General features: G+C 41.6%; 1 protein-coding gene across 3 annotated transcripts in view; it reads left to right on the forward strand.

Annotated features, from left to right (window-relative positions):
• Positions 1–25,825, forward strand: part of TMEM242 (transmembrane protein 242) — a 62,611-nt gene that overhangs the window by 13,874 nt on the left and 22,912 nt on the right. Inside the window, exons 4-5 of one of the 3 annotated variants that reach the window (XM_050949956.1) lie at positions 2,479–2,502; positions 3,203–3,841. The exons of the other annotated variants lie outside the window; for them this stretch is intronic. Of the exons in view, the coding sequence (XP_050805913.1) occupies positions 2,479–2,502; positions 3,203–3,226 (48 nt within the window). The 3' untranslated portion in view covers positions 3,227–3,841. Of the gene's footprint in view, positions 1–2,478; positions 2,503–3,202; positions 3,842–25,825 lie in introns of those variants that run through there. 3 annotated transcript variants of the gene reach the window in all.

Genomic DNA, 25,825 nt, shown 5'->3' on the forward strand with positions numbered 1-25,825 from the left:
GTAGTGGGACATGCCATCAGGGCTCCCTGTGACTGCAGGTTTGGTGGAGCTGTCTGCTTCCCAAGCTGAAATTTAATGAATAGATCATTTTTTTGGCTTCTTTAAACAAACTAAATAAATCTCCATAGCCTGCAAGAACTTCCCTCTTAGTTCCCAAAATGAAAAAAAACAAAAGCATACTTCAGCCTGACATTTTCCTTATTAAGCAACACCCCTATCTCCACTCCTTCCTCTGGCACCACTGTGAATTACCTCATAACCCTTCTACTAGTAAGTCATGTGTGTCATGGCCCTACTTCCCCTGGCATTTTTCCTAGAAGAACATTTGGCCCCAACATATAGTGCTCTACACACACACACACACAGAGTCACAATATTCTTAGTAGGAACAAGTGAAGGGAGGCAGAGCCTTCAGTTAGAACATGAGACAAATGCAAAGCAATTTTTTTAAAACTCAAACACTTTATCAGGCAGCAGTGGGGTACAGTGGGGGAAAGAGGATGGGGACACCTAATTATCTCCTTTACATGCTGAGCTCCAGCACGTCAGTCAGCAGCCAAAATGGTGCTTTCCACAGTATATTGCTGATTCTTATTTCCATTCAGTCAAAGCACTTCTGGCTGTACCAAAGGATGGCGGGCTTTGTCTCTAGTCAGCAATTTCTGATAGTTCTGTTTTATTGAGCTTAGTTTGTATTTCCCTGAGAAGTACAGATCTATGCTGACACTGGCCCAATAGCCAACCTACTCGCCACTGATGTATATTGTTCTGTTAGCTTTTTTAAATCTTCAGATCTTAGAGAAATTGGCATATCCCATATCTGATAACGTGGATTATCACAGATTATTGGGTGGGTCTCACCCACATGCTCAGGGTCTGACTGATGATCAGGGGGTCATGAAGGAGTTTTTCCCCAGGTCAGATTTGCAGAGATCCTAGGGGTTTTTTGCCTTCCTCTGCAGCAAGGGGCATGAGTCACTTGCTGGTTTGAACTAGAGCAAATGGTTGATTCTCTGTAACATGAAGTCTTTAAATCAAGATTTGAAGACTTCAGTAACTCAGCCAGAGGTTATGGGCCTACAAGAGGAGTGAGTGGGTGAGGTTCTGTGACCTGCAATATGTAGGAGATCAGACTAGATGATCATGGCTGTGCCTTCCTGCATTAAAGTCTGAGTCTTTTGCACAATCAAAAATTGCTGTTTTATACTAGCCACTGTCATGTATTTGTTTCTCCTCTCCTGATCTTATCATGCACCTACTGAACTGTAAATGTTTAAAGTATCTACAGGTACAAAACCTAAAGTATACTGTAAATGAAAAGTTTTCTTTTCATTTACTGAACAAAGAATTTCCTCTGAATACAAGTAGTATTTGTATTGCTGCTGGTGTTTTTTGGCCAGCCCTTTAACATAATACACAGAAGCAAGGTTGAATATCAAAATAGCATCATCTAGAGTTTAGAAATTAGTTTCCAGAGCTAGCTCCCAAGTATTCCAAGAAACTCACATTGTAACACTGTTATCATTCTGTTAGCTGTAGTCTTGCATGTGTTAGACATAATCATTTTGACCAGGAGTTACTGATATTTTTCTTTTTCCCCTGTATCCAGGGAAACATATAATTGTGGAATGATGAAGTACCAGGCAAAAATCAACTTTAATAGAAATGCTGTCTACTAACAGTTACTTTTAGGAGTGAACTTACGTTCCTTTGCACATAAAACTATTAAAGCTACAATCACAATTATAGTTTGTACCCCGGAGGTCAACATTTTCAAATCTGGGTGCCTAAGGTTAGATTCCTACATGCACACTTAGGCACCTAAATAAAAGTGTACCTTCAGCTCCCACTGGCTTCAGTAGTAACTGTGACACTGAGACGTTAAAACTTATGGACTGCATTGATCTGGCCTTGATAGCAATGTACCTGCCATAAAACTATTCTAATTCTTTTGTGCAAAAATATGTGGTGGGAAGTGGTGAGCATCTCATGCAACTTGTCTACCACATGCCTGAAAGTAAAGTGCTGCAGCGGGACTGGGATCCCCCAGGTCCTCCAGGACCTGCTACCACAATAGCAGGAGCGGGATAAAAATGCAACAAACAATGCGGGAGTGGGTATTGCATGGCAGGATGTGAGTGGCATTAAAAAAAAAAAAAACTACCCTGTGCGGGGCTCTACCTGGATGTATAAAATTAAAAACAGTGTAGGATGTTACAATATTTAAGAGCTATTTAAGGGTTAACAGAGGTGGATGAAGGAAAGGAGACTCAGTGATAGTCTTTTATAAGAGCAGTGAAACTTGAGTTGTCCTGACAGAATTGGTATAATTAAGGGTAGAAATTATGCCAGCAGTTACTGGGATCTATTATAGTGCACAGCTATGAAGGCAGAGGCATTTATTAGACTGGGTTGTTATATGTAATTGTCAAACATCCAGGTTGCAGTTACTTCCATGCAAAACAAAATCTTCCCTAGGAGACTTCAGAAGAGCAAGAGCACACTTGTCTAACATCAGAGGGTAGCCGTGTTAGTCTATAAGGTGCCACAGGATTCTTTGCTGCTTTTACAGATCCAGACTAACAGACGTTTTGGAGCATGAGCTTTCGTGGGTGAATACCCACTTCCTCAGATGCATGTAATGGAAATATCCAGGGGCAGGTATATATATGTGTGCTAGCAAGCAAGCTAGAGATAACGAGGTCAGTTCAATCAGGGAGGATGAGGCCCTGTTCTAGCAGTTGAGGTGTGAAAACCAAGAGAGGAGAAACTGGTTCTGTAATTGGCAAGCCATTCACAGTCTTTGTTCAATCCTGAGCTGATGGTGTCAAATTTGCAGATGAACTGAAGCTCAGCAGTTTCTCTTTGAAGTCTGGTCCTGAAGTTTTTTTGCTGAGCTTCAGTTCATCTGCAAATTTGACACCATCAGCTCAGGATTGAACAAAGACTGTGAATGGCTTGCCAATTACAGAACCAGTTTCTCCTCTCTTGGTTTTCACACCTCAACTGCTAGAACAGGGCCTCATCCTCCCTGATTGAACTGACCTCGTTATCTCTAGCTTGCTTGCTAGCACACATATATATACCTGCCCCTGGATATTTCCATTACATGCATCTGAGGAAGTGGGTATTCACCCACGAAAGCTCATGCTCCAAAACGTCTGTTAGTCTATAAGGTGCCACAGGATTCTTTGCTGCTTTTACTTGTCTAACAGTCACCTTCTAAGGATAATGCCATCTAACCACAGAACTGGAGAGAACATCGCTGATGTGTTTGCATTGTGTATTGCACCACAGCTACATCTGCTGGCAGGAGATAAAACAAGCACACTTAAAAAGACATTTCACAAACGTTTTAGTTTTACTTGCTGGGATTCTTTTTGTATGTTTACACAAAGAGACATTTCACTAGGGTGACCAGACAGCAAGTGTGAAAAATCGGGACGGGGGGGGAGCCTATATAAAAAAAGAGCCCCGAATAGTGGGACTCTCCTTATAAAATCAGGACATCTGATCACCCTACATTTCACACACGTTGACCTTTAGTATTTTTGTGGGTTTTAGTGATTTATTTTATTAAGTATTGTAGTAATGGTAGGATAGTACTAGTATTGACAAGTGGTTTGTATTCCTTGAATAACTGCCGAAGAAACTTGATCGTCACTTTCAGCATCCTTGCTAGTGCAGTACTGTTTCTTCTGTACATGTTGCCAGTTGTATTGAATTTTTGTGTGATGGGTACAGGTGTCTGTTATGGTCAGGTTTATGATAATTTAATGCATTGCATCACCTACAGAAAGTCAGAATTTAAATCAATGGAAAATCTAGCACATTTACTTCTACTGTATTTTATACTATAACTTTTCCAATAATTTGTTTTCATTAATGTGTTCATGTAGTTCAGAAGCAGCTGCAAAGCATTTGTGGTGATGTTTCTTCACTGGCTTCAAAACAATTAAAGCCAGCACCTATTCTGGATGTTATATCCTTAAGCCTCCAATAACAAGACTATATACCACCGCAACTTGCGCCTGCTGTAGGAGCAACCATAGAATAGTTATTGTCTGTTTCTAATATTGCAACTGTATGCTGGTGCCCTAGTCACCAGCTGGGGACAGACAGTCAGCCATGCCCATCTTAGGTTTTTGTCCCTTTCTTTAGGGCTCTGTTTATTATCTTCACAAAGAAAGAAAAAGTGTGCCAAAGTATCACAAACAGGCTGATTGGGAGTTCAAACTGGGATCCCCTGGCCTCCAGTAGTTACCAGCCAGAACCCTTTCCAACCCTTGGAGCCTCCACAGGGCTTGCCTGCCTGCAGTCTCCTGCTCTGGTTACCAGAGTGTATCTTCTCTCCTGGTTCCCTGCCCCAGTCTTCCATGGAGCTGAACTCTCCTTTGTATTATCTAGCTGAGAGTGTGGGCCAATCACGAGGTGCTGACCTGGGCTGCCTTCCATATAGTGAGTCAAAAGAAGAGACGCCCATAGAAGACTGCGGGACTTCTCTGATCGCAAACGACAGATAGGGTAATATCTTATTCAAGTTCTGGGACACAATTACAAATTTTCATAGCATTCCTTTTAACATGCAGTTAAACCTTTCTATCAATCCATCTGTTTGCAGGGGGTAGAAAATGGTTCTTACTGAGTGGACCTATGGGCCTCCTGCATTAGCAATAATGTGAAGGCCATGCCCCAATGTGTCAGGATGATTCTTAGGTTCTCTACCCAGGAGAATACTTTCAGTAACTGTTGCCTGTGTGGTTGCAGAGCACAAGGCTACAGCCTTCAGGAACTGGGTGGTGTACTCTCCAATTACTAAAATAAAATCAACATTCACTTGAACTCGGTTCTAGGAGTCCTACAAGGCCTATCCCAACCCACTCAAATGGGGTGCCTATAGGGGGGCCCCATGAGCCAGTCTGTGGCCCACTAATTGGAATTCTGGGCAGGATGCATAATAATAATCCTTGATATCTTGGTAAATGCCCCACCAAAAGAACCAGGCCAGTATCCTTTCCCTGGTTTTGTCCACCCTCCCAAGTGGCTGGCTCAAGGTATATCATAAGCTAGTTTTAATATCTGGTTCTGATATGGCATGGGAACTAGGCTCTATGGGCTCTAGTCTGTTTGTCTTGGGTCACCTTTATCAGGCGATCCCCCTCTAGTTCAAAAAGAGAGTCCTGAGCAGAGCCAACCAGTACTCCATTCGCCCTAGTTGGTCACCATATAACAGTCTGAATACAGTATTCTCCCTCTGTCTCTGAATGAACTTTTTTCCCTGGTTCAAGCCTGGCAGGTCTTCCCCTGCAATTTGGGTCTACCTTTTCTGGTAGGTGAACCCCAGGGGACCCCAAATTACAGGGCACTCCAGTGCCCTTCCCTTATCTCTTCCTCTTGGGCTCTGAGGGCTTCCCTTCTGGCTTGACGCTGTTCCCAGTGTGACTTGGGCCTTAGCTCAAACAGCATAGGGTCAGAAAAGGGGAGGACTTTCTCTAGACTGTAGTCCCACTGGGCACCAAGAGGGGGTTCTGATCCTGCTTTAATCACTGCCCTTAAAATACTGGCTACAGGGCCCCGGACTCAGCCTCACACCACTGTAGGCTAGGGCAGGTGCTGAGCTGCAGCCATACTCAAGTCAGCTTCTTGGGCCCCCCTGGTCAATTTAACACTGATTGTGGGGTAAATCAAGACACTCCCTGAATGCAGCCCACATACACCCATTCTGCACCCCATAGAGCCCCAGAAGCTACAAACTGCTCCTGTACAAATGTCTGTCCGAAGCCAGAATCCAGTAAGCCCAGCACTGTGGTTCTCTCTGTTTTGACTGGCACACCATACCGCTTCAGGCCCAAGGGTTCCTCCAGGAATTCGAAAGCACAGGCATGGGTCTAGTCACACTGCATCTAGGGACTGTCTTTATACCCAGGGCCTTCCTGATCGCAGGTAAAGCTAGTTAGAAGACATCCTCCCACCCTTGAATTTCATCAGTACCCCTCTACTACTGGTTTAGGGAGCTTAGGTTTCTGTCACTTTCTTCAGAGCTCTGTTTGTTGGCTTCACAAAGAGTGTAAAAAGTAACATAACACCTTGGTTAGGGGTTCAGACGGAGGTCCAATAGCTACCAGCAGGGCCCTTTCCAACCCCAGGGGCCTCTACAGCTACTGCAGCCTCCTGCTCTGGTTACCAGAGTAGCCTCTCTCTTGGTTCCCCTCTTGGAGCTGAATTCTCCTTTATATTGTCCAGCTGAGAGTATGGGCCAATCATGAGATGCTGTATCACCTGATTCAGAGCACCTGTTTGCTGAGCTTCTCTACAGGGCAGGGTTGGCTACTCCCTGTCCCCCAACCCTGCCTCTGGGCTATTAAAGGGGCAGATCCGGCTTTGGATCAGGCTCCAGGTGCCAACGCATTGCAACCGAAGATCTTCTTTCTCAAGGTTAAATATATATTTTGCAGAATAATGCAGAGAAAAAACTATTCTGCCTTAAAACAATTTAATTTCTGCCTACTTCCATGCTCAGAAAAAGCAGTCAGAACACAGCATTCCTGTACATTTCATCAGGAATTTTTAGATGAAGCGTTTTTTTCAATCAGAAAATGCTGGTTTGTCAAAACTTAAACTTTGTGAGAAGGGGTCAATTTAGATGAATTTCCTGTTTCAACGTTTAAGGGGGGGGGGAATGAAGTTGTCAAAATGTTGCATTTTGACATTTTCCAAATTAAAAAAGTTAAATTTTTCAGTTCTAAATGACTTTCTTAATTAAAGTTATAGTAAAAAAAAAAGTCAAAATTGAAGCTGAACATTTTGAAATTGAGATGAAGTGTTTTGATTGACTTGAACTGAATTTTTTTTTTTAGTTTGCAAAAGTTTCAGAGATTTTTTTCATTCTGATTCAGGATGGGAAATTTTTTTGAAATCTCAAATATTTTCATAGGACAGGAAAACCCACACAGCTCTCTAAATGGCAGTGTTCTCCAATTCTGCAACTAGTTCACCCACCAAACACACTTTTTATTGGTCCTAAGCCATCTTCTAAATCTATATCTGAAATTAACTCTCATATGTATTATACTTTGTCAGTTCAAGCTAACTAAGGCATTTGGGGAATAAGTCAGAATAAGACTTTAGACTAGTCCTGATCCAGCAAAGCTCTTAAGCAGTGTCCGTAATTTTAAGCACACAAGTAATTCCATCAAACTCTCATGGGATCTTAGTCCACTTCTTTCCATGTCTATAAACCTGTAGTGACACAGCTGGATATCCTGGGTGGCGGGTAACTTTTGACAAAATGTATAACTGATTTTCTTCTTTAAACTAGTTTTCTAACAAAAAAATTTAAAAGGATTCTGAGCTCAGTTCTGTTCTTGGCTGCATTGGAGTAAATGCCATTAAAGACAATGGGAATTATGTCCATGTAATGGAGGGTAAAATTTAGCCTACTGTCAGGATACTTTATCATTACTATGATGACTTTTTGTTCTTAGTAAACACTTGGAAACTTGAAACAGAAAGTTAGTACCTTACAGAATGTGGCCAAATTCTACAGTTTTATTTCTTTGGCATTACCTCATATTATAACCCTTCAATTAAATTAAGTTATAGTATACTAATGGAAAAAAAGTTTAAAACCTAAGCTGATTTGTTAGAACCAACATGACTTGCCAAACATATCTGACCAATCCTTTTGCTTTCCTCTTCTTTGTCTGTATAAATTATAAGCATTTGAAAGCAGCAATTTGTTTTCTTATATGTCTGTACAGCACTGTGGTTCTCAACCTATTTACCATTGTGGGCCACTTCCAATACTCCCTGTATGGCCCTGAGGAGGTCACATGGACTGCAGCTGTGTGCTGATTGAGCTGCAAGCACCCATGGGCTGAGAACCACTGGATAGCATCATGCACACCACATAGTTCCTAGCTCTTTTTAAAGGCTGGTATAGACAGGGACTTATTTTGAAGAGGAAATAATTTCCTCTCATTTCGAAGAGATCCTCCAGGACCCATCCTTCCAGTCAAGCATGCTACTTACTCCATTCTCCTCGCTCCTGCTGCCCTGGAAAGCTTGCTTGACTCACAAAGTCTGACTCCCATGTGGCAGACTGCCAGGCTGCCCCATTTAAACTTCCTCTTATACTGTACCAACATAAATACTTAACTAGAAATATTCATATGGTGATAATTGAGTAGAATCATTATGTTCTAGCAGAGATTACTACATCAAAAGAGAGCTCTGTCACATAAGCGTCCTTGTGTCTTGAGTCAGCATATGGAGCAAAGAACATTTTTTATATGTAATTGTAAGCCAATTCCAAGCACCATCATGAATCAGTTATTCTAAGTGAACATATGTGATGACAACTTTTCTATTAGCTTTAATTCTAGTTCCCTTACTATTATAATAGCTACAATATGTCAACAGCACAAAACACTTAAAAATGTGTAATAGTTTAGCAGTTTTCTAGCAGTTATGGTTGAGTTGTGGTCACATATTTTAAACTAGAGATAATCAGCAATACATTTTTGTTTTAATTAAACATGCAGCTATAGCATTTGGCAACTATCAAAACATACCTTTGAATGCCTATTTTCTATCACCAGCTGTTTATGATTCTTCTTCTAAAGCCAGAACAATGCCCCCAGCATTTGTAGAGCTGAAACGTACAACAATTAACAGTCAAGATAAACTGAGTCATAAAAGTCCTTTTCTTGTGCTGCCTTCAATACATCAGTTTTTTATCACCTCAGAAATAGAGATGTTCCCTTTCTCCTAGGAAAAAGGCAAGGATGATTCATGAAGGATATTTGTGGTGTCTTTTTTCTTGTTGCTTACACATCTGTTGTATGGGAAGCAGGGAAAATTCTGGTGAGAATCGTGGTAATTTGTGACTAATGTAGTTATTAACTAGAGTTTGTCACCCTTGTGACAACTTCTAACATACTGTTCTGTTTTTCATTTATCTTAACCTTTAGAAAATGTTAACAGTACAAACCACTGCACAGCTAAAATAATTAAAACACAAAAGACATGCATGCCATCATTTGTTAATGAGGGCACTTCCACAGATTTGCTGTGTGGCCTTGGGTAGGTGACTTAACTTCTGTATCACCATTTAACCATCTGTAGAACAGCAATAATATTTTCCCTCTTTAGGGGATTAGGTGTTTGGTTTAATTCTGGAAGAACTCTTTGAAAAGTACATGTAAATACAAAGTAAAAGTAGCATTAAATATGGATAAACTTCAAAAGGAAATAAATACAAAGACAGGATCTCAAAGAAAGCATCCCTTGGGCATTCATTAGGCTACATCAACACTACAAGCTAGGGGTGTGATTCGCCTGTACATATACTTGCGCTAGCTTGCTGAGAAGTACTAGGAGTATAAATAGTAGTGTAGCCAGGGCAGAATCGGTAGCAGCAGCAGAGGCAGCCACACTGCTATTTATACTCATGCTAGTTTGCTGAGAGCTAGCATGAGTATATATACACGTGCTGGGTAATCACACCCCAAGCTCATAATATAGATGTAAAAGCAGCAAAGAGTCCTTTGGCACCTTATAGACTAACATTGTATTGGAGCATGAGCTTTTGTGGGTGAATACCCACTTCGTTGGATGCATGGATATTCACCCACGAAAGCTCATGCTCCAATATGTCTGTTAGTCTATAAGGTGCCACAGGACTCTTTGCAGCTTTTACAGATCCAGACTAACACGGCTACTCCTCTGAATTTCACTAAGATTTATAGATCTGAACCAAGCACAAGCAAGTTTTACAATAAGGGCTGAATTTTGATGATAAATGAACAATTGCTGTTATCAAAGCAGTGAATTATTCAGAATCATTAAATCCATTTCTTCGTTTTTTAGTTTTGTTTGAATCCTCACTGAGGTTAAATTGGTACCATTTCTTTTCTCTGATCATGTTTCTAGATGAAGTATACAAAAACATACATGACTATTCTTTAACTTTTATTTTGTGCTATTTCATAATTAAATAACAATTTGAATCTTCCCACTTTTTCTCTGATCTAGTTTTCTTAACATAAAGCAAATTGATTAATGTTTATATTTATAGTATTACTTTATATAATTTTAAAAAATAAGGTAGGTTTATTGATATAGTTTGGCAATTCATCATCTTTCTTTTTACACTCAGGATTTTGCTACAGTACTTAAGCTGACTGGTTAGAATTTAGTTGAGAGGCCTTGTCTTCATATATATGTATGTATATGCTAGTACTGCTCCGAAGAAGTAAAAGAATGGCCCATAAACTTCCCCCATACATCTTCCAAATAATAAAGCACAACAGGACGTTTGCTGAAGGAATGAGGTCTGAATCCTATTCTAATAGATTTTAATCTCATTGACAGCAGAAGCAACTGTAGCAAAGGGAAGTATGTTAGGAATATAGGAGGGTGGTGATATGATCACATATTGATATTAAGTCTCTTTAGGAATTTTATGACTCTAATGTCCTCAGAAGACATTATGATTCTAATATCCTATCTTTGTTACCAACGACTGGAGACAAAAGAGGTAGTACAAAATAGCAATCAGCTGTTTGTGTAGCAGCTCCACATTCAGGACTTGGGCCAGTTGCATGGCTTAGGATATGGGCCTTACGTCTGATCCTGCCTCCTCAGATACATACTTGTATTACCAAAAATTTGAATAAAATGTATCTGAAACATGAAAAATTATAATGCTAAAGCTTAGCTCCATGGAATCCTATTGTCATCTTAATTGAACATGGGAACAGCATGCCTGTCTTCTACTTATATGGTCAAAAATCCCCAGATGCTCTGTTGTTTAACTAGAAGTGCCCAGTCTTCACACATCTCATATATATATTTATTTTCCTGGACCTACTGGGTGAAATTCACCTTTCTGTAGAGGGTCAGCACAGGGCTTATCCACCACTGAAATGGGAAGGTGGGATTTATGTGGTACAGATGCCTTTTGCTGACCTACTGAACAGGAGTGAATTACACATGTAGATTATACACCCAAGTATAAATTATTGTGTATAAATAGAAAAAAAACAGTGACGAGCCTTTTTGGGAGGTGTCTAGCTACAAGTGATTTTTACAGATTTTTCATTTAAGTCAAAGACCCAAACTGCAGCACTCAAGGACTACAATTGCATGACCCTCATGCTCTGATTTTGGGTCCATTAACCAATATGTTTTATATGTCTTGTATATTTAGGTTGTTTTGTTTGTTTATGAAATTAAGAATATTAGCAATAGCATAAGGAATCCAGTGTGATTCAGTAACAATGACTAAGGGTACGTCTACACTACGGGATAATTCCGATTTTACATAAACCGGTTTTATAAAACAGATTGTATAAAGTCGAGTGCACGCGGCCAAACTAAGCACATTAATTCGGCGGTGTGCGTCCATGGTCTGAGGCTAGCGTCGATTTCCGGAGCGTTGCACTGTGGGTAGCTGTTCCGTAGCTATCCCATAGTTCCCGCAGTCTCCCCCACCCCTTAGAATTCTGGGTTGAGACCCCAATGCATGACGGTGCAAAAATCATTGTCGCGGGTGGTTCTGGGTAAATGTTGTCAGTCATTCCTTCCTCCAGGAAAGCAATGGCAGACAATCATTTCGTGCCGTTTTTCCCTGGATTGCCCTGGCAGACACCATAGCACAGCAACCATGGAGCCTGTTCAGCTTTTTTTTTTTTTTTTTTTTTTTTTTTAAAACACAGTCACCGTATGTGTACTGGATGCCGCGGACAGAGGCGATACTCCAGCGCTACACAGCAGCATTCATTTGCTTTTGCATGATAGCAGAGACGGTTACCAGTCATTCTGTACCGTCTGCTGCCAGTGCAATTTGGCAATGAGATGACGGTTATCTGTCCTTCTGTGCTGTCTGCTGCTATCATGGGTGCCCCGGCTGAGATCGGCCGGGGGCGCAAAAGCAAAACTGGGAATGACTCCCCAAGTCAATCCCTCCTTTATGGTTTCTAAAAATAGAGTCAGTCCTGCCTAGAATATGGGGCAAATGTACTAGAGAAGCAGTGTATCAGAGAGCACAGCTGCTCTGTGTCAGATCCCGCAGAAATGATGAGCTACATGCCATTCACGGGGGGTGCCCCTGCAACAACCCCACCCGTTGCCTCCCTCCTCCCCCAACCTTCCTGGGCTACCGTGGCAGTGTCCCCCCCATTTGTGTCATGAAGTTATAAAGAATGCAGGAATAAGAAACAGTGACTTGTTAGTGAGATAAAATGAGTGGGAGGCAGCCTCCCCATGCTATGACAGTCCAGGCAGGACATTAAGCGGTGCGGGGGAGAGGAGCCCAGCATGTCGCTGCTATGATAGTCCAGGCAGAACAGAATCTTTTCTTTACACAGGAAAGGGAGGGGGCTGATGGAGCTGAGCCCCTAGTGGCTATGATGAAGATGGTTACCAGCCGTTCTGTCCCATCTACTGGGAATGACCAGGAATCATTCCTATTTTTACCCAGGCGCCCTGAGGCCAGCCAGGGGTATTCAGCAGTTATCAAGCATATTGTACGGTCTGCCACCGGGGAGGGAAGAGGAGCGGATACTGCTCTTTACTGCCGCAGCATCGCGTCTACCAGCAGCATTCAGTAGACATAGGGTGACATTAAAAAAAGTCAAGAAACGATTTTTTTCCCTTTTCTTTCACGTGTTGGGGGGGAGGGGGTACATTGATGAGCTATTCCCTGAACCACGCCGGACAATGTGTTTGAACCTACAGGCATTGGGAGCTCAGCCAAGAATGCAAATAGTTTTCGGAGACTGCTGGGGACTGTGGGATAGCTGGAGTCCTCAGTACCCCCTCCCTCCCTCCATGAGCATCCATTTGAGTCTCTGGCTTCCCGTTAGGCTTGTCACGCAGCCTACTGTGTAGCCTGTAGATTTTTTTTTTCAAATGCTTTGGCATTTCGTCTTCTGTAATGGAGCTCTGATAAAACAGATTTGTTTCCCCATACAGCGATCAGATCCAGTATCTCCCATACGGTCCATGCTGGAGCTGTTTTTGGATTTGGGACTGCATTGCCACCCATGTTGATCAGAGCTCCACGCTGGGCAAACAGGAAATGAAAATAAAAATTTTGCGGGGCTTTTCCTGTTTACCTGGCCAGTGCATCCGAGTTCAGATTGCTGTCCAGAGCGGTCACAGTGGTGCACTGTGGAATACCGCTCGGAGGCCAGTACCGTCGATTTGCGGCCACACTAACCCTAATCCGATATGGTAATACCGATTTTAGCACTACTCCTCTCGTCGGGGAGGAGTACAGAAACCGATTTAAAGAGCCCTTTATATCGATATAAAGGGCCTCGTAGTGTGGACGGGTACAGCATTAAATCGGTTTAACGCTGCTAAAATCGGTTTAAACGCGTAGTGTAGACCAGGCCTAATATTGACACCATGAGCCAATTTTCATATTTGGTCATTTAGCTCAATGGTTCTCAAACTGTGGGTCATGACCTCTTTTTAACGGGGTTGCCAGGGCTGATACTAGACTTGCTGGGGGCCGGGGCTGAAGCCCAAGCCCCACCACCCAGGTGCAAAGCTGAAGGCTGAGGGCTTCAGCTCTGGATGGCAGAGCTCAGGTTACAGGCCCCCTGCATGGGGCTGAAGCCCTTGGGCTTTGTCCCCCCCCCCCTCCATACAGGGCGGTAGTGCTCAGGCTTTGTTCCTCCCTCCTGGTGTCATGTAGTAATTTTTGTTGTCAGAAGGTGGTCATGGTTCAATGAAGTTTGAAAACCCCTGATTTAGCATTTGGATGTACTTTTAAGACAGTCATGATGGAAAATTAGACTACATTTGTGAGAGAACAGACTAGAGTGGAAACTGCTTATACAAAAGGGAGAAAAGTTCTACAGCAAAATATAGTATGTCTCAGTGAAGTAAAAGGTATGTGTAAGCATGCGGGACTCACCGCTGCAGCACCCCCTCCTCATCTCCAGGTGAGTTCCCCAGCAGCCAGGCCTGTCTCTCTCTCCAGTCAAAGTGAGACTGTTGAGCTCATGGCTCCCAGCCTCTTATATATGGCCAGCTGAGGCCTGACTGGGGCATGGCCCAGCTGCGGCTGCTTCCCCAATCAACCTAGTAGCTGCATTCCCTGCCACAGTGCTCTCCCAGGGCTGTTTTAAGCCTTTCAGGGCAGGAGTGGTATGTCACAACTTCTCAGCCATGGCATGTAAGCCTCATGCCATATTAAGCTGTAACCCTCACAGCTTTTGGAGTAAAATTCCTTTTGCTTCCTGATTCAGCACCATTGAAATCAATGGGTGTTTTGCCATTGTCTTCAATGGAAGTAAGATTAGTGCAGAAAGACTGACATTTTGCAGTAGCATGTATTGTTTGCTTCAAGGGAATAATATGTACCTTCCAGATTTAAGTCTCTGCTCCTTTTGTTTTAGAAAAAACAAGATAGACATTTCTAGGATTTTAAGATACAATTTTCTTTGATTTCTCTGAACCTGAGAAAGGATAATTTTATAAAAAATAAAAAATGTATATATCTACACTTGGAAAGAAAAAGGAAAAAAAAAAGAAATTGCTCTCTTTTAGCATTGCTCAGAGTTAGATCTCTAATCTCTTTTCTGATTTAAAATAATCTCCAAAATCATCCGTTGCTATAAATGTAAGGAAGTATTACTTTATATGTATAAATACAAACATCCAGACTAAAGCTACCAATGCTACTACAAGAAGTTAAATAATATACCTACAAAAATTCGTCCAGACAGAGCAACGCTTCTAAATTTTTTTGTGGTATATGTCATCTATCCTCTCATTTAAAATTGCATGGACTCTCTCTCATTTGCATAATATCCTGTGGCAACTACAGCAATTGTTTACATGGAAGGGTAACATTAGAGTGTCTTTATGTATTTGTATCTGTTATTGTGATACACCAGCTAGAAGAAGGAGACCTAGAATCACCTGACCACCCAGCTCTCTGCAGTGCGCCAGTACAATTTGAGAAAAAAGCAGAGTGGATTTTTTTTATATCAGAGTAATTTAAATCACTGTTTTTAATCATTTAAATCAGCAGGGAGGAAATCCTCAATTTTAAGCTTGCTCTGCATTTATATTTTTTAGTTATTTTCCTAAAGAAAGATTGAATTTCAGTTGGTCAGTAACCGTTAAAACATATTGATTTGCAACTATATATAGCCTTTACACTAAATTTGGTACTTCTTTTTGCCAGCCAGGAGGATACACTATATCTGTACATATTTATTTAAGTAGTTATATAGCTTAACTTACATTTATTCAGATTCTTTACATTTTTATGTTAGAAAATGGTGAATGATGAACTTTTTATTTACTAGAATTAATGTTTTCACTTGCAATTTCTGTCAAGCTGAATTTGGACAGCAATTCAAATTCAATAAAAATGCACAAAAACAGCACTTACAATTAGATCTACTTTAAATGTGCTGGATACATAAGAAAAATGTTTTATCAAAAAGTGCATCAAAATATGTTTTGGATTTAAAACTGATTTATTAAACAAAGGAAGTTCTACTATCTGTAGTTAGTGCATTAAAGTGATGGTTTCTGGTCACCATGTCTTTCATCTCACACCTAGTTTTTATACATAGTTTGGAAGAGGAAAACCAGCTTTTCTGCTTATTCAACTGCCAATTGGTTTCTTGACTTTGACTGTACTATTCATTATTCACTGAACTATTTGAATAAAATGAAATGAAGAAAATATTCTTTCTGCACCTGCAAAAGAGGCTGGTTTAGTGCTTCAGCAAACTCTATGCAGGTGTTTGGCAGTGACTTCCACCAGTTAAGAGGTTTGACTTTCTTTAAAACTTAGCAGCAAACGTGTACTACTTGATATTTTTTGTATTTAAGTGGTTTTAATATATTATAACTTTAGGCCTTAACATACATTGTAAATTACATATTTAATTGTAAATAGGTTTGTGTTTAAGAGATAAATCTGTATTTAATTAAAATTTTTAAAAATCAATTTTTAAGAAAATCATCGATTTTTATATACCCTGGTTAGAAGATAAAATCTAATCCTTCCAAGCTTTTCTACTGGTAAATGTTGATAAATATTAATTTCTCCATATACATGCAACCCTATGAAAAAAATATTTTAATTGATAATCTAAATTTACAGATAGGCAAAGTAAAAAAAAAAAAGAATTAGGCTTGTAAATTAACAGTAAAAACAGGTATGATTTGTTGATTTGAGGATATTTACTTGGTATATTTTGACATGCGATGTTGACAATTAGTGTTTTAATGGTTTATAACTTTTTGACTCTCAATAGCTACTGTCACTTAATAATTTTCTGACATCCCCCAGTAACTTCCCACAACTGTGAAAATGCAAATAGACAAAAATCTAAAAAAATGCTTAAAATAAGCATTGATATTATCCATCAAAATTATAAAAAAAAAAAATTGAATTCTGCCAAGCCTAAATATAGAGTGACTTTCAGGAAATTTTAAAGCCAGGACAGCTTCATTTTCATTGGGATTCCCTTTACAAAATAAATTTTCCTCCCTCTTCATCAATTTTAAATTTTAAAAGAAATATATTAAAGTAATATAAAGTATGGTACGCGTATATTAATTTACGATCATGTAAACAATATGGCTGAGATTCTGGAAACACTCATGTAAAGTGCTTAACTTTATGCACTGTGAGTTCAATTGATTTCAGTGAGACTACTCATATTGCATAAAGTTAAGCACACATGCAAGTCTTTGCAGGATCAGTGCATTATACCCTCCTAAAGGTTAGAATTCTCTCTGCTTCTCTGCATAAACCTGGAATACATGATCCAGAAGACAGGTTAATAAACATTCCTATGACAATACAGAGTAGAGTAGTTAAGATTAAGTATGATGTGCTGCCTAGACTGACCTTTTAGATGCTATTTTCTTACACCTGTAATTTTTGAATAATTAGGAAAGATTTATGGTACTTTTCCAATCCAGCATGAGAGCTGAGACTTTGAAAAAGGGCATTTTTCTATGCTCATTTTAGATGTCATTTTGCACATTGGCATAAAATCACCCACAATGAGTGTTCCCCTTTACCTAGAAAATTAGAGAATTACCTTGAGCTAGCAGGCTGTCCACTCTGCTCTTAGAATATTTGGAGTGGCTGCTGCTTGTCATTTTCTAAGAATAACTCACAATTTCTGTATGCTCACCAAGATCTGCATTTGCTAACTGATATGACCGCAATAATTTTGAGATTTGGGGAAAGGCAGTAAGAATAACATCCCTCTGTGATTCTCTTAACAAATCCAAAGCCTCTGAATTCAGTATAAGGCCACCTCTCTCATCTGTATGTCATATAAAATTGAGTAAGGATGATTAGAATATAAGACATTGTCATAAACAGATAGCTAAGGTTTAATGTCTCTTACACCTGGAAAGAAGTAACCTGAAACACCTGACCAGAGGACCAATCAGGAAACCAGACTTTTTCAAATCTGGGTGGAGGGAAGTTTGTGTCTGAGTTCTTTGTCTTGTATCTGTCCCTCTCGGCTATGGGAAGGATTTTTCTATTTCCTGCTTTCTAATCTTCTGTTTCCCAGTTGTAAGTACAAAAAGATAGGTTTGTTTTTTTGTAGTTACATGGGTGTAGTTGCTTGAGTGCTTTGAATTGTATTCTTTTTGAATAAGGTTGTTTATTCATATTTCTTTTAAGCAATTGACCCTGTATTTGTCACCTTAATACAGAGAGACCATTTTTATGTACTTTTTCTTTCTTTTTATATAAAGCTTTCTTTTTAAGACCTGTTGGAGTTTTTCTTTAGTGGGGGACTCCAGGGAATTGAGTCTGTGCTCACCAGGGAATTGGTGGGAGGAAGAAGTCAGGGGGAAATCTGTGTGTGTTAGATTTACTAGCCTGACTTTGCATACCCTCTGGGTGAAGAGGGAAGTACTTCTGGTTCCAGGACTGGAAATAGAGAGGGTGGAATCCCTCTGTTTAGATTCACGGAGCTTGCTTCTGTATATCTCTCCAGGAACACCTGGAGGGGGGAAGGGAAAAGGTTTATTTCCCTTTGTTGTGAGACTCAAGGGATTTGGGTCTTGGGGTCCCCAGGGAAGGTTTTTGGGGGGACCAGAGTGCCCCAAAACACTCTAATTTTTTTGGGTGGTGGCAGCTTTACCAGGTCCAAGCTGGTAACTAAGCTTGGAGGTTTTCATGCTAACCCCCATATTTTGGACACTAAGGTCCAAATCTGGGAATAGGTTATGACAGACGTATGCATACTGTATTCTGCTGCCAGTCACTATTCCATTTCAGAGTATCTAACCTTGTTTGACATGGAAGCTAATGTAAGCAAGTTTAACTGGCACAAGTACTAAAATAGAAAACTAATAATCCTCAGAATCTAGGTAGCCTTTTATGAATGTCAAACATTAAAGAGAACATTCCTTTGAAAAACTTTCATTCCAGGATTCATAGAGACGCTCCATCCCCACCCTCTTTCCATTCATTTTAATATGAACGAACCCGTTAGTGCTCTCTGTAATAGTACGATCCCCATTTTTGTATGACATTCTGACAACAATGTACATTAAAAAGACATTTATTTAATGGAAGATGCTTTTAGGTCCTCTCTTTTTTCCCCAAGATGAGATCATTAGGTTAAGATAAAAAAAAAGTTATCTGTAGCTATTAGAGATTATTTAATGCAGTAAGGTAGATGAGACCCTTTTAGAAAGAAGCCTGACAGTCAGAGGTGGAAAGTCACTGCAATTTTTTTGGTAAGAGAAAACAGCATCAGGGTTTGCAATATCTATGATAAAAATATAAAGTTCAGTTGCATGAAGTTCACTTCAGAGAGCTGTCTCCAGGAACTAAGCATGCTGGGATGTTAAATCAGGGAACGTGGTGCAAGTTGTTCACGTATGGTTAGGTTTAGAAAGGCTATGTCAGAGAGGGGCCTGTGATAGTGAAGCTAGAAGAGAAACGTACAATACATTCTATTGGTGTTCAGTTTACTAGACTTAATTGAAGATATCATTGCAATTGAACTACGTGCCCTAGTGTTGCTGACAATAATAAAGAGCCATTTCAAAACATTGCATAGCTCCGTACGCTGCACATTAGCTTTTATTATGAAATTAATTTTAGTTTGAGACTTTTGGTATGTATTGCCGGAATGTGGAAGGTAAAGATTACCGTGTAATTTGTGTTCATAAGAAAGGCTTTGTTAAGTTAGGTTCCCACCTGAAGAGCAGTGATTTTTAAATGAGAAGAAGAGGGTTTAGATATAAAGTAAAAAGCATGTTAGTCACTTCAAAAGAGCAAGTAAAGGCATGGGGCCCAATTCTTGAATCTGATATCAGTGGTACAAAGGGGTTGTACAGCTGGACTGACCAGCCCCCTGAACATTTCCTCAGCATGGGGGAATCACTGATTAATGTAGAGCTGGCTGTATGCCATCCAGGCCTCAGCATAGGGGGTATGGCTGGTTTATAGGGGTCACGGCCAGAGTACAGCAGCACTACAGTGATCCCCAGCTGCTCACCAGCCCTTTTGGGCAATTGGCAGTTAGATGCAAGTCAGAGGAGCCCTGAGGCTGCTGTCAGTTACTTTGGGGATTGAACTGAGTCCTGTGCCAAGCATAGCTGGGCCAGACCAGACCCACTGCCATAGCCAGACTCTTTCCGGACACAGTTCTAGTTTCCACACATAGGGGGAACCTTCCCCACCCCCAAAATAGTTTTTCAGCCAATCCCTGGGATACAGCTCCCAGGCACTTTTCTCCTTTGCCTCTCTCAGTCCCTCCTGCTTCAGGACCTATTGTAGGATTCTTCTCTGCTCTTTTAACTGAGCACTGGCTCCCCGGTCTCACTCTCTGGAAGCTCTTTTTCCCCAGCAGGTTCCTTCTGCCTCCCGTCCCAGGAGACACTGGCAGCTGCTCCCAGAGAATTTCCTCCTGTTCCTGTTCCCCCTTCTTTACTGACTGCCTGGCTCTTTATAGCTGCAGGTGCTGCCCTGCCCTCTTAATTGGCCACATTAAGAGTATCTGTTCTAGCACAGAGGAGCTGGACTTGCTTCATTTAAAGGGTCTAGCCACCTTGTGACAGTCTCTGACCAGAAGAGCTTACAATCTAAGTTCAGACAAATAAGGTTCAGAGGTGGGCAAAAAATATTGGAAGAGAAGGGACAAAGATTACAATAATAAGATTATTCGGTCACTGAGATATGCACATCTTGGTTCCTTTACATCAGAGGGTTTGTTTTCTAAGTTATTTCAATTCTGATAGGGAACATGGCTGAAGTAAGTTTTATGGGGAGACGAGTGCAGGGTGAAAGTGCTCTGTATATAAGTTTAGGAAGAACTTTCCAGCATTGAAACAGGCACAGAAGTGGAAGTGGGAGAAGAGAGCCTCAGTGGTGGATGGCAGGGACAGGGGAAATACATTATTAGGTAAAGAACCCCAAAACAAAACACAATTCTGCACACACAGTTTTCTTCCCAGGAAGGAGAGAGAGAAAACAAACCACTCATGACAAACATTAGCCACATTGCTTAATGCACTACTGAAAGTTGCCCAGATAGTACAGTGATGAACGTGGTTTAGGAAATAATATTGTATACCATCTTGTGAATAATACAGATATGAAAACTTCCCAATAAAAGTTAATAGCTGTGACTGTCATAAACAGATAGCTAAGGGTTAATGTCTCTTTCACCTGGAAAGGAGTAACCTGAAACACCTGAGCAGAGGACCAATCAGGAAACAAGACTTTTTCAAATCTGGGTGGAGGGAAGTTTTGGGTGTGAGTTCTTTGTCTTGTGTCTGACCCTCTCGGCTATGAGAGTGATTTTTCTATCTCCAGCTTTCTAATCTTCTGTTTCCAAGTTGTAAGTACAAAGATAGGAAGACCATAGGTTTATATTGTTTTCTTTTGTATTTACATGTGTATAGTTGCTGGAATGTGTTAAATTGTATTCATTTTGGATAAGGCTGTTTATTCATATTTCTTTTAAGCAATTGACCCTGTATTTGTCACCTTAATACAGAGAGACCATTTTTATGTACTTTTTCTTTCTTTTTATATAAAGCTTTCTTTTTAAGACCTGTTGGAGTTTTTCTTTAGTGGGGGACTCCAGGGAATTGAGTCTGTGCTCACCAGGGAATTGGTGGGAGGAAGAAGTCAGGGGGAAATCTGTGTGTGTTAGATTTACTAGCCTGACTTTGCATACCCTCTGGGTGAAGAGGGAAGTACTTGTGTTTCCAGGACTGGAAACGGGGAGGGTGGAGTCCCTCTGTTTAGATTCACGGAGCTTGCTTCTGTGTATCTCTCCAGGAACCCAGGGAGGGAACACCTGGAAGGGAGAAGGGGGGGTGGGAAATGGTTTATTCCCCTTTGTTGTAAGACTCAAGGAATTTGGGTCTTTGGGGTCCCCAGGGAAGGTTTTTGGGGGGACCAGAGTGCCCCAAAACACTCTAATTTTTTGGGTGGTGGCAGCTTTACCAGGTCCAAGCTGGTAACTAAGCTTGGAGGTTTTCGTGCTAACACCCATATTTTGGACGCTAAGGTCCAAATCTGGGAAATATGTTATGACAGTGACATCTCTACTTCAAGCAAACTGACGCTCTTTAGAAATGCTGTAACGACATAATATATTGTTTACTATTTAAGTGCCAACAACAGGCTGGACACTGTACCAGTCACAGAATATTATAGACAATTTCTCCTTTGAAGAGCTGACAATTTAAAAGATAATATGGAGAAGACAAGATGCAGTAGTAAACTTTCAGGAGAGATTAATTTGGAGTTATAATTTATTATCATCATCATCATCGCCACCACCAATGGTATTACAGAACAAGTGAGCTTATAGAAGGGATTTGAAAGCAGAGAGACTGGTAATTTTGTGCAGTGGGATGAGAAGAGCATTTTATGCATGGAGGTGGCATGGAAAAAGGCATCGAAGCTGCAATGAAAGGAGGCAAAGAATGGGACATTGAGTCTAGCATCACTGGAAAAGCAATATGATACTGTAGATGAGAAGCACAACAGATCTGTGATGGTCCTTAAAGGCAAGAAAAAGATGTCGACAATATTCCAAATTTTATGTTCAGGTGTGAGGAAAAAATTGCTTTCCCAGGAAATGAGTTCTTTTTATCTGCAGAAAACAAATAGACATTCAGCATTCTTAAAGGCATTCTTAAAGCCACAGCCATCACAAGAGATTTAGTGCTTTCTGGATAAATACATAGTTGTCAGAATAGGCCTTAGTTTAGGATGAAAAGTGCTATATAAATATACATTTTCTACAGAGAGAAGCCTTCTTTAAAGAAATAGGACATTGCTACTGCCCTGCAAAATTTGCCATAAAATTAAAGCATTGGTTTTCAATCTTTTTTTCATTTGAGGACCCCTAAAAAGCTTTCAAATGGTGGTGCAGACCCCTTTGAAAATCGTAGGGTATGTCTACATTACGAAATTAGGTCGATTTTATAGAAGTCGATCTTTAGAAAGCAGTTTTATACAGTCGATTGTGTATGTCCCCACTAAGCGCATTAAGTCAGCAGAGTGTGTCCTGAATACTGTGGCTAGCGGTGCACTGTGGGTAGCTATCCCACAGTCCCCACATCTCCGCTGCCCATTGTAATTCTGGGTTAAGCTCCCAATGCCTGATGGGGCAAAAACATTGTCACGAGTGGTTTTGGGTTGTCATAACATTTCTTCCCAGATCTGGACCTTAGCGTCCAAAATATGGGTGTTAGCATGAAAACCTCCAAGCTTAGTTACCAGCTTGGACCTGGTAATTGCTGCCACCAGCTAGGAATTATACAGTGCCTAGCTCACTGTGGTCTTCCCAAAACCTTCCCTGGGGGACTCCCAGACTCAGATGCCTTGAGTCTTACAACGAAGGGAAATAACCCCCTCCCCTTGTTTCCTTGTTACTTCCTCCCAGGCTCCCCTCCCTGGACGACCCTAGGAGATTCCCTGCTTCCAGTCCTGGAAACACAAGTAGTGAGAGATCTAATCTCTCTTCCCCCTCACCCAGAAGGTATGCAAAGTCAGGCTTAGTAAATCTAACACAAAGAGAATTTCCCCCTGACTTCTTCCTCCCACCAATTCCCTGGTGAGCTGCAGACTCAATTTCCTGGAGTCCCCACTAAAGAAAAACTCCAACAGGTCTTAAAAAGAAAGCTTTATATAAAAAGAATGAAAAAAGGACATAAAAGGATCTCTGTATCAAGGTGACAATACACAGGGTCAATTGCTTAAAAGAAAAATGAATAAACAGCCTTATCCAAAAAGAATACACTCCAGCAACTACACACATGTAAATACAAAAAAAAACCCAATATAAACCTATTGTCTTACTATCCTTGTACTTACAACTTGGAAACAGAAGATTAGAAAGCCTGGAGATTCCTGTGGTCACTCTCAGAGCCGAGAAAAGAGAACAGACCAAGAACAAAGGACTCACACCCAAAACTTCCCTCCACCCAGATTTGAAAAAGTCTTGTTTCCTGATTGGTCCTCTGGTCAGGTGTTTGGTTCCCTGTGTTAACCCTTTACAGGTAAAAGAACATTAACCCTTAGCTATCTGTTTATGACATGGGTACATGTCATCAGTCTCCCCTTCCTCCCTCTGTGAAAGGAACGGCAGACAATCATTTTGCGCCTTTTTTCCTGGGTCACCCGTGCGGACGCCATAGTATGGCAAGCATGGAGCCCGCTCAGCTCACCGCTGCTGTTGTGAGCACTGTAAACACCTTGTGAATTACCCTGCAGTGTGTGCAGAACCTGGCTAGGAGCCACCAGCACGAGGATGTGTGTGTAGAGCACATGGACACAGACGTTCCAGAAAGCACAGGATGTGGCAGTTAGGACATCATGGCTGTACTGGCCGCGAATGCATCCTGATTCTTCAGGGCAAATCAAACATTAAACACAATTGCTTTTAACCCCTGTAGTGTAGTTACAAATGTGCACTCACCAGAGGTGCCTTCTCCGGCTTCAGGGTCCGGGAACCCGCCTTGGGAGGGTATTGGCTCCAGGTTGATGAAAAGCTCCTGGCAGTCGAGGAGAATGGATTCTCTGCTTGCCTGCTGTGCATTCTCCTCCTCCTCTTCCTCATGCACAAAATCCTCCTACCTGTTGCGTGAGACACCCCCCTTGCAGGTATCCACGGACAATGGTGGGGTAGTGGTAGGGTCCCCCCTTAGAATGCCATGCAGCTGATCACAGAAGCGGCATGTATGGGGCTCTGACCCGGAGCGACCGTTTGCCTCCCTTGTCTTTTGGTAGGCTTGCCTGAGCTCCTTAACTTTCACGTGGCACTGCTTTGTGTCCGTGTTGTAGCCTCTCTCCACCATGCCCTGTGCGATTTTGGCATATATATTAGCATTTCTCCTGCTGGATCGGAGTTCTACCTGCACAGATTCTTCTCTCCGTACAGCAATCAGATCCATCTCCCGTTCAGTCCATGCTGGAGCTCGTTTGTGATTCTGGGACTGGATGGTCATCTGTGCTGCTAAGTTCGCCAAACAGGAAATGAAATTCAAAATTTTACAGGGCTTTTCCTGTGTACCTGGCTAGTGCATAGGAGTTGAAAGTGCTGTCCAGAGCGGTCACATTGGAGCACTCTGGGGGTATGTCTACACTATGGGATTATTCCGATTTTACATAAACCAGTTTTGTAAAACAGATTGTATATTTTGAGTGCACGCGGCCACACTAAGCACATTAATTCGGCAGTGTGCGTCCATGGTCCGAGGCTAGCGTCGATTTCTGGAGTGTTGCACTGTGGGTAGCTATTCCGTAGCTATCCCATAGTTCCCGCAGTCTCCCCCGCCCCTTGGAATTCTTGGTTTAGATCCCAGTGCCTGATGGGGCAAAAATCATTGTCACAGGTGGTTCTGGGTAAATGTCGTCAGTCATTCCTTCCTCCGGGAAAGCAACAGCAATCATTTCGCGCCCTTTTTCCCTGGATTGCCCTGGCAGACACCATAGCACAGCAACCATGGAGCCCGTTCAACTTTTTTTTACTGTCACCATATGTGTACTGGATGCCGCTGACAGAGGCGATACTGCAACGCTACACAGCAACATTCATTTGCCTTTGCATGACAGCAGAGACAGTTATCAGTCGTTCTGTACTGTCTGCTGCGCTACTGTAAATTGGCAATGAGATGACGGTTATCTGTCATTCTGTACCGTCTGCTGCTGTCATGGGTGCCCCTGGCTGAGGTCGGCAAGGGGGCGCAAAGACAAAAATGGGAATGACCCCCTGGGTCATTCCCTCCTTTATGGTATCTAAAAATAGAGTCAGTCCTGCCTAGAATATGGGGCAAATGTACTAGAGAACCAGTGTATCAGAGAACCAGAGAGCACAGCTGCTCCGTGTCAGATCCTGCAGAAATGATGAGCTGTATGCCATTCTAGTGGGTGTCCCTGCAGCAACCCCACCCATTGCTTCCCTCCTCCCCAAACCTTCCTGGGCTACCGTGGCAGTGTACCCCCATTTGTGTGATGAAGTAATAAAGAATGCAGGAATAAGAAACACTGACTTGTTAGTGAGATAAAATGGGGGGGACGCAGCCTCCAGCTGCTATGATAGTCCAGGCAGGACATGAAGTGGTGTGGGGGAGAGGAGCCCAGCATCCCGCTGCTATGATAGTCCAGGCAGTACAGAATCTTTTCTTTACACATGAAAGGGAAGGGGCTGATGGAACTCAGCCCCCAGTTGCTATGATGAGGACGGTTACCAGCCGTTCTGTACCATTTATTGGGAATGACTGGGAATCATTCCTATTTTTACCCAGGCGCCCCCGGCCGGCCTCACCTGAGGCCAGC

Source organism: Gopherus flavomarginatus, chromosome 4, assembly GCF_025201925.1.
Source record: "Gopherus flavomarginatus isolate rGopFla2 chromosome 4, rGopFla2.mat.asm, whole genome shotgun sequence".
In the NCBI taxonomy this organism is placed as follows: Eukaryota; Metazoa; Chordata; order Testudines; family Testudinidae; genus Gopherus; species Gopherus flavomarginatus.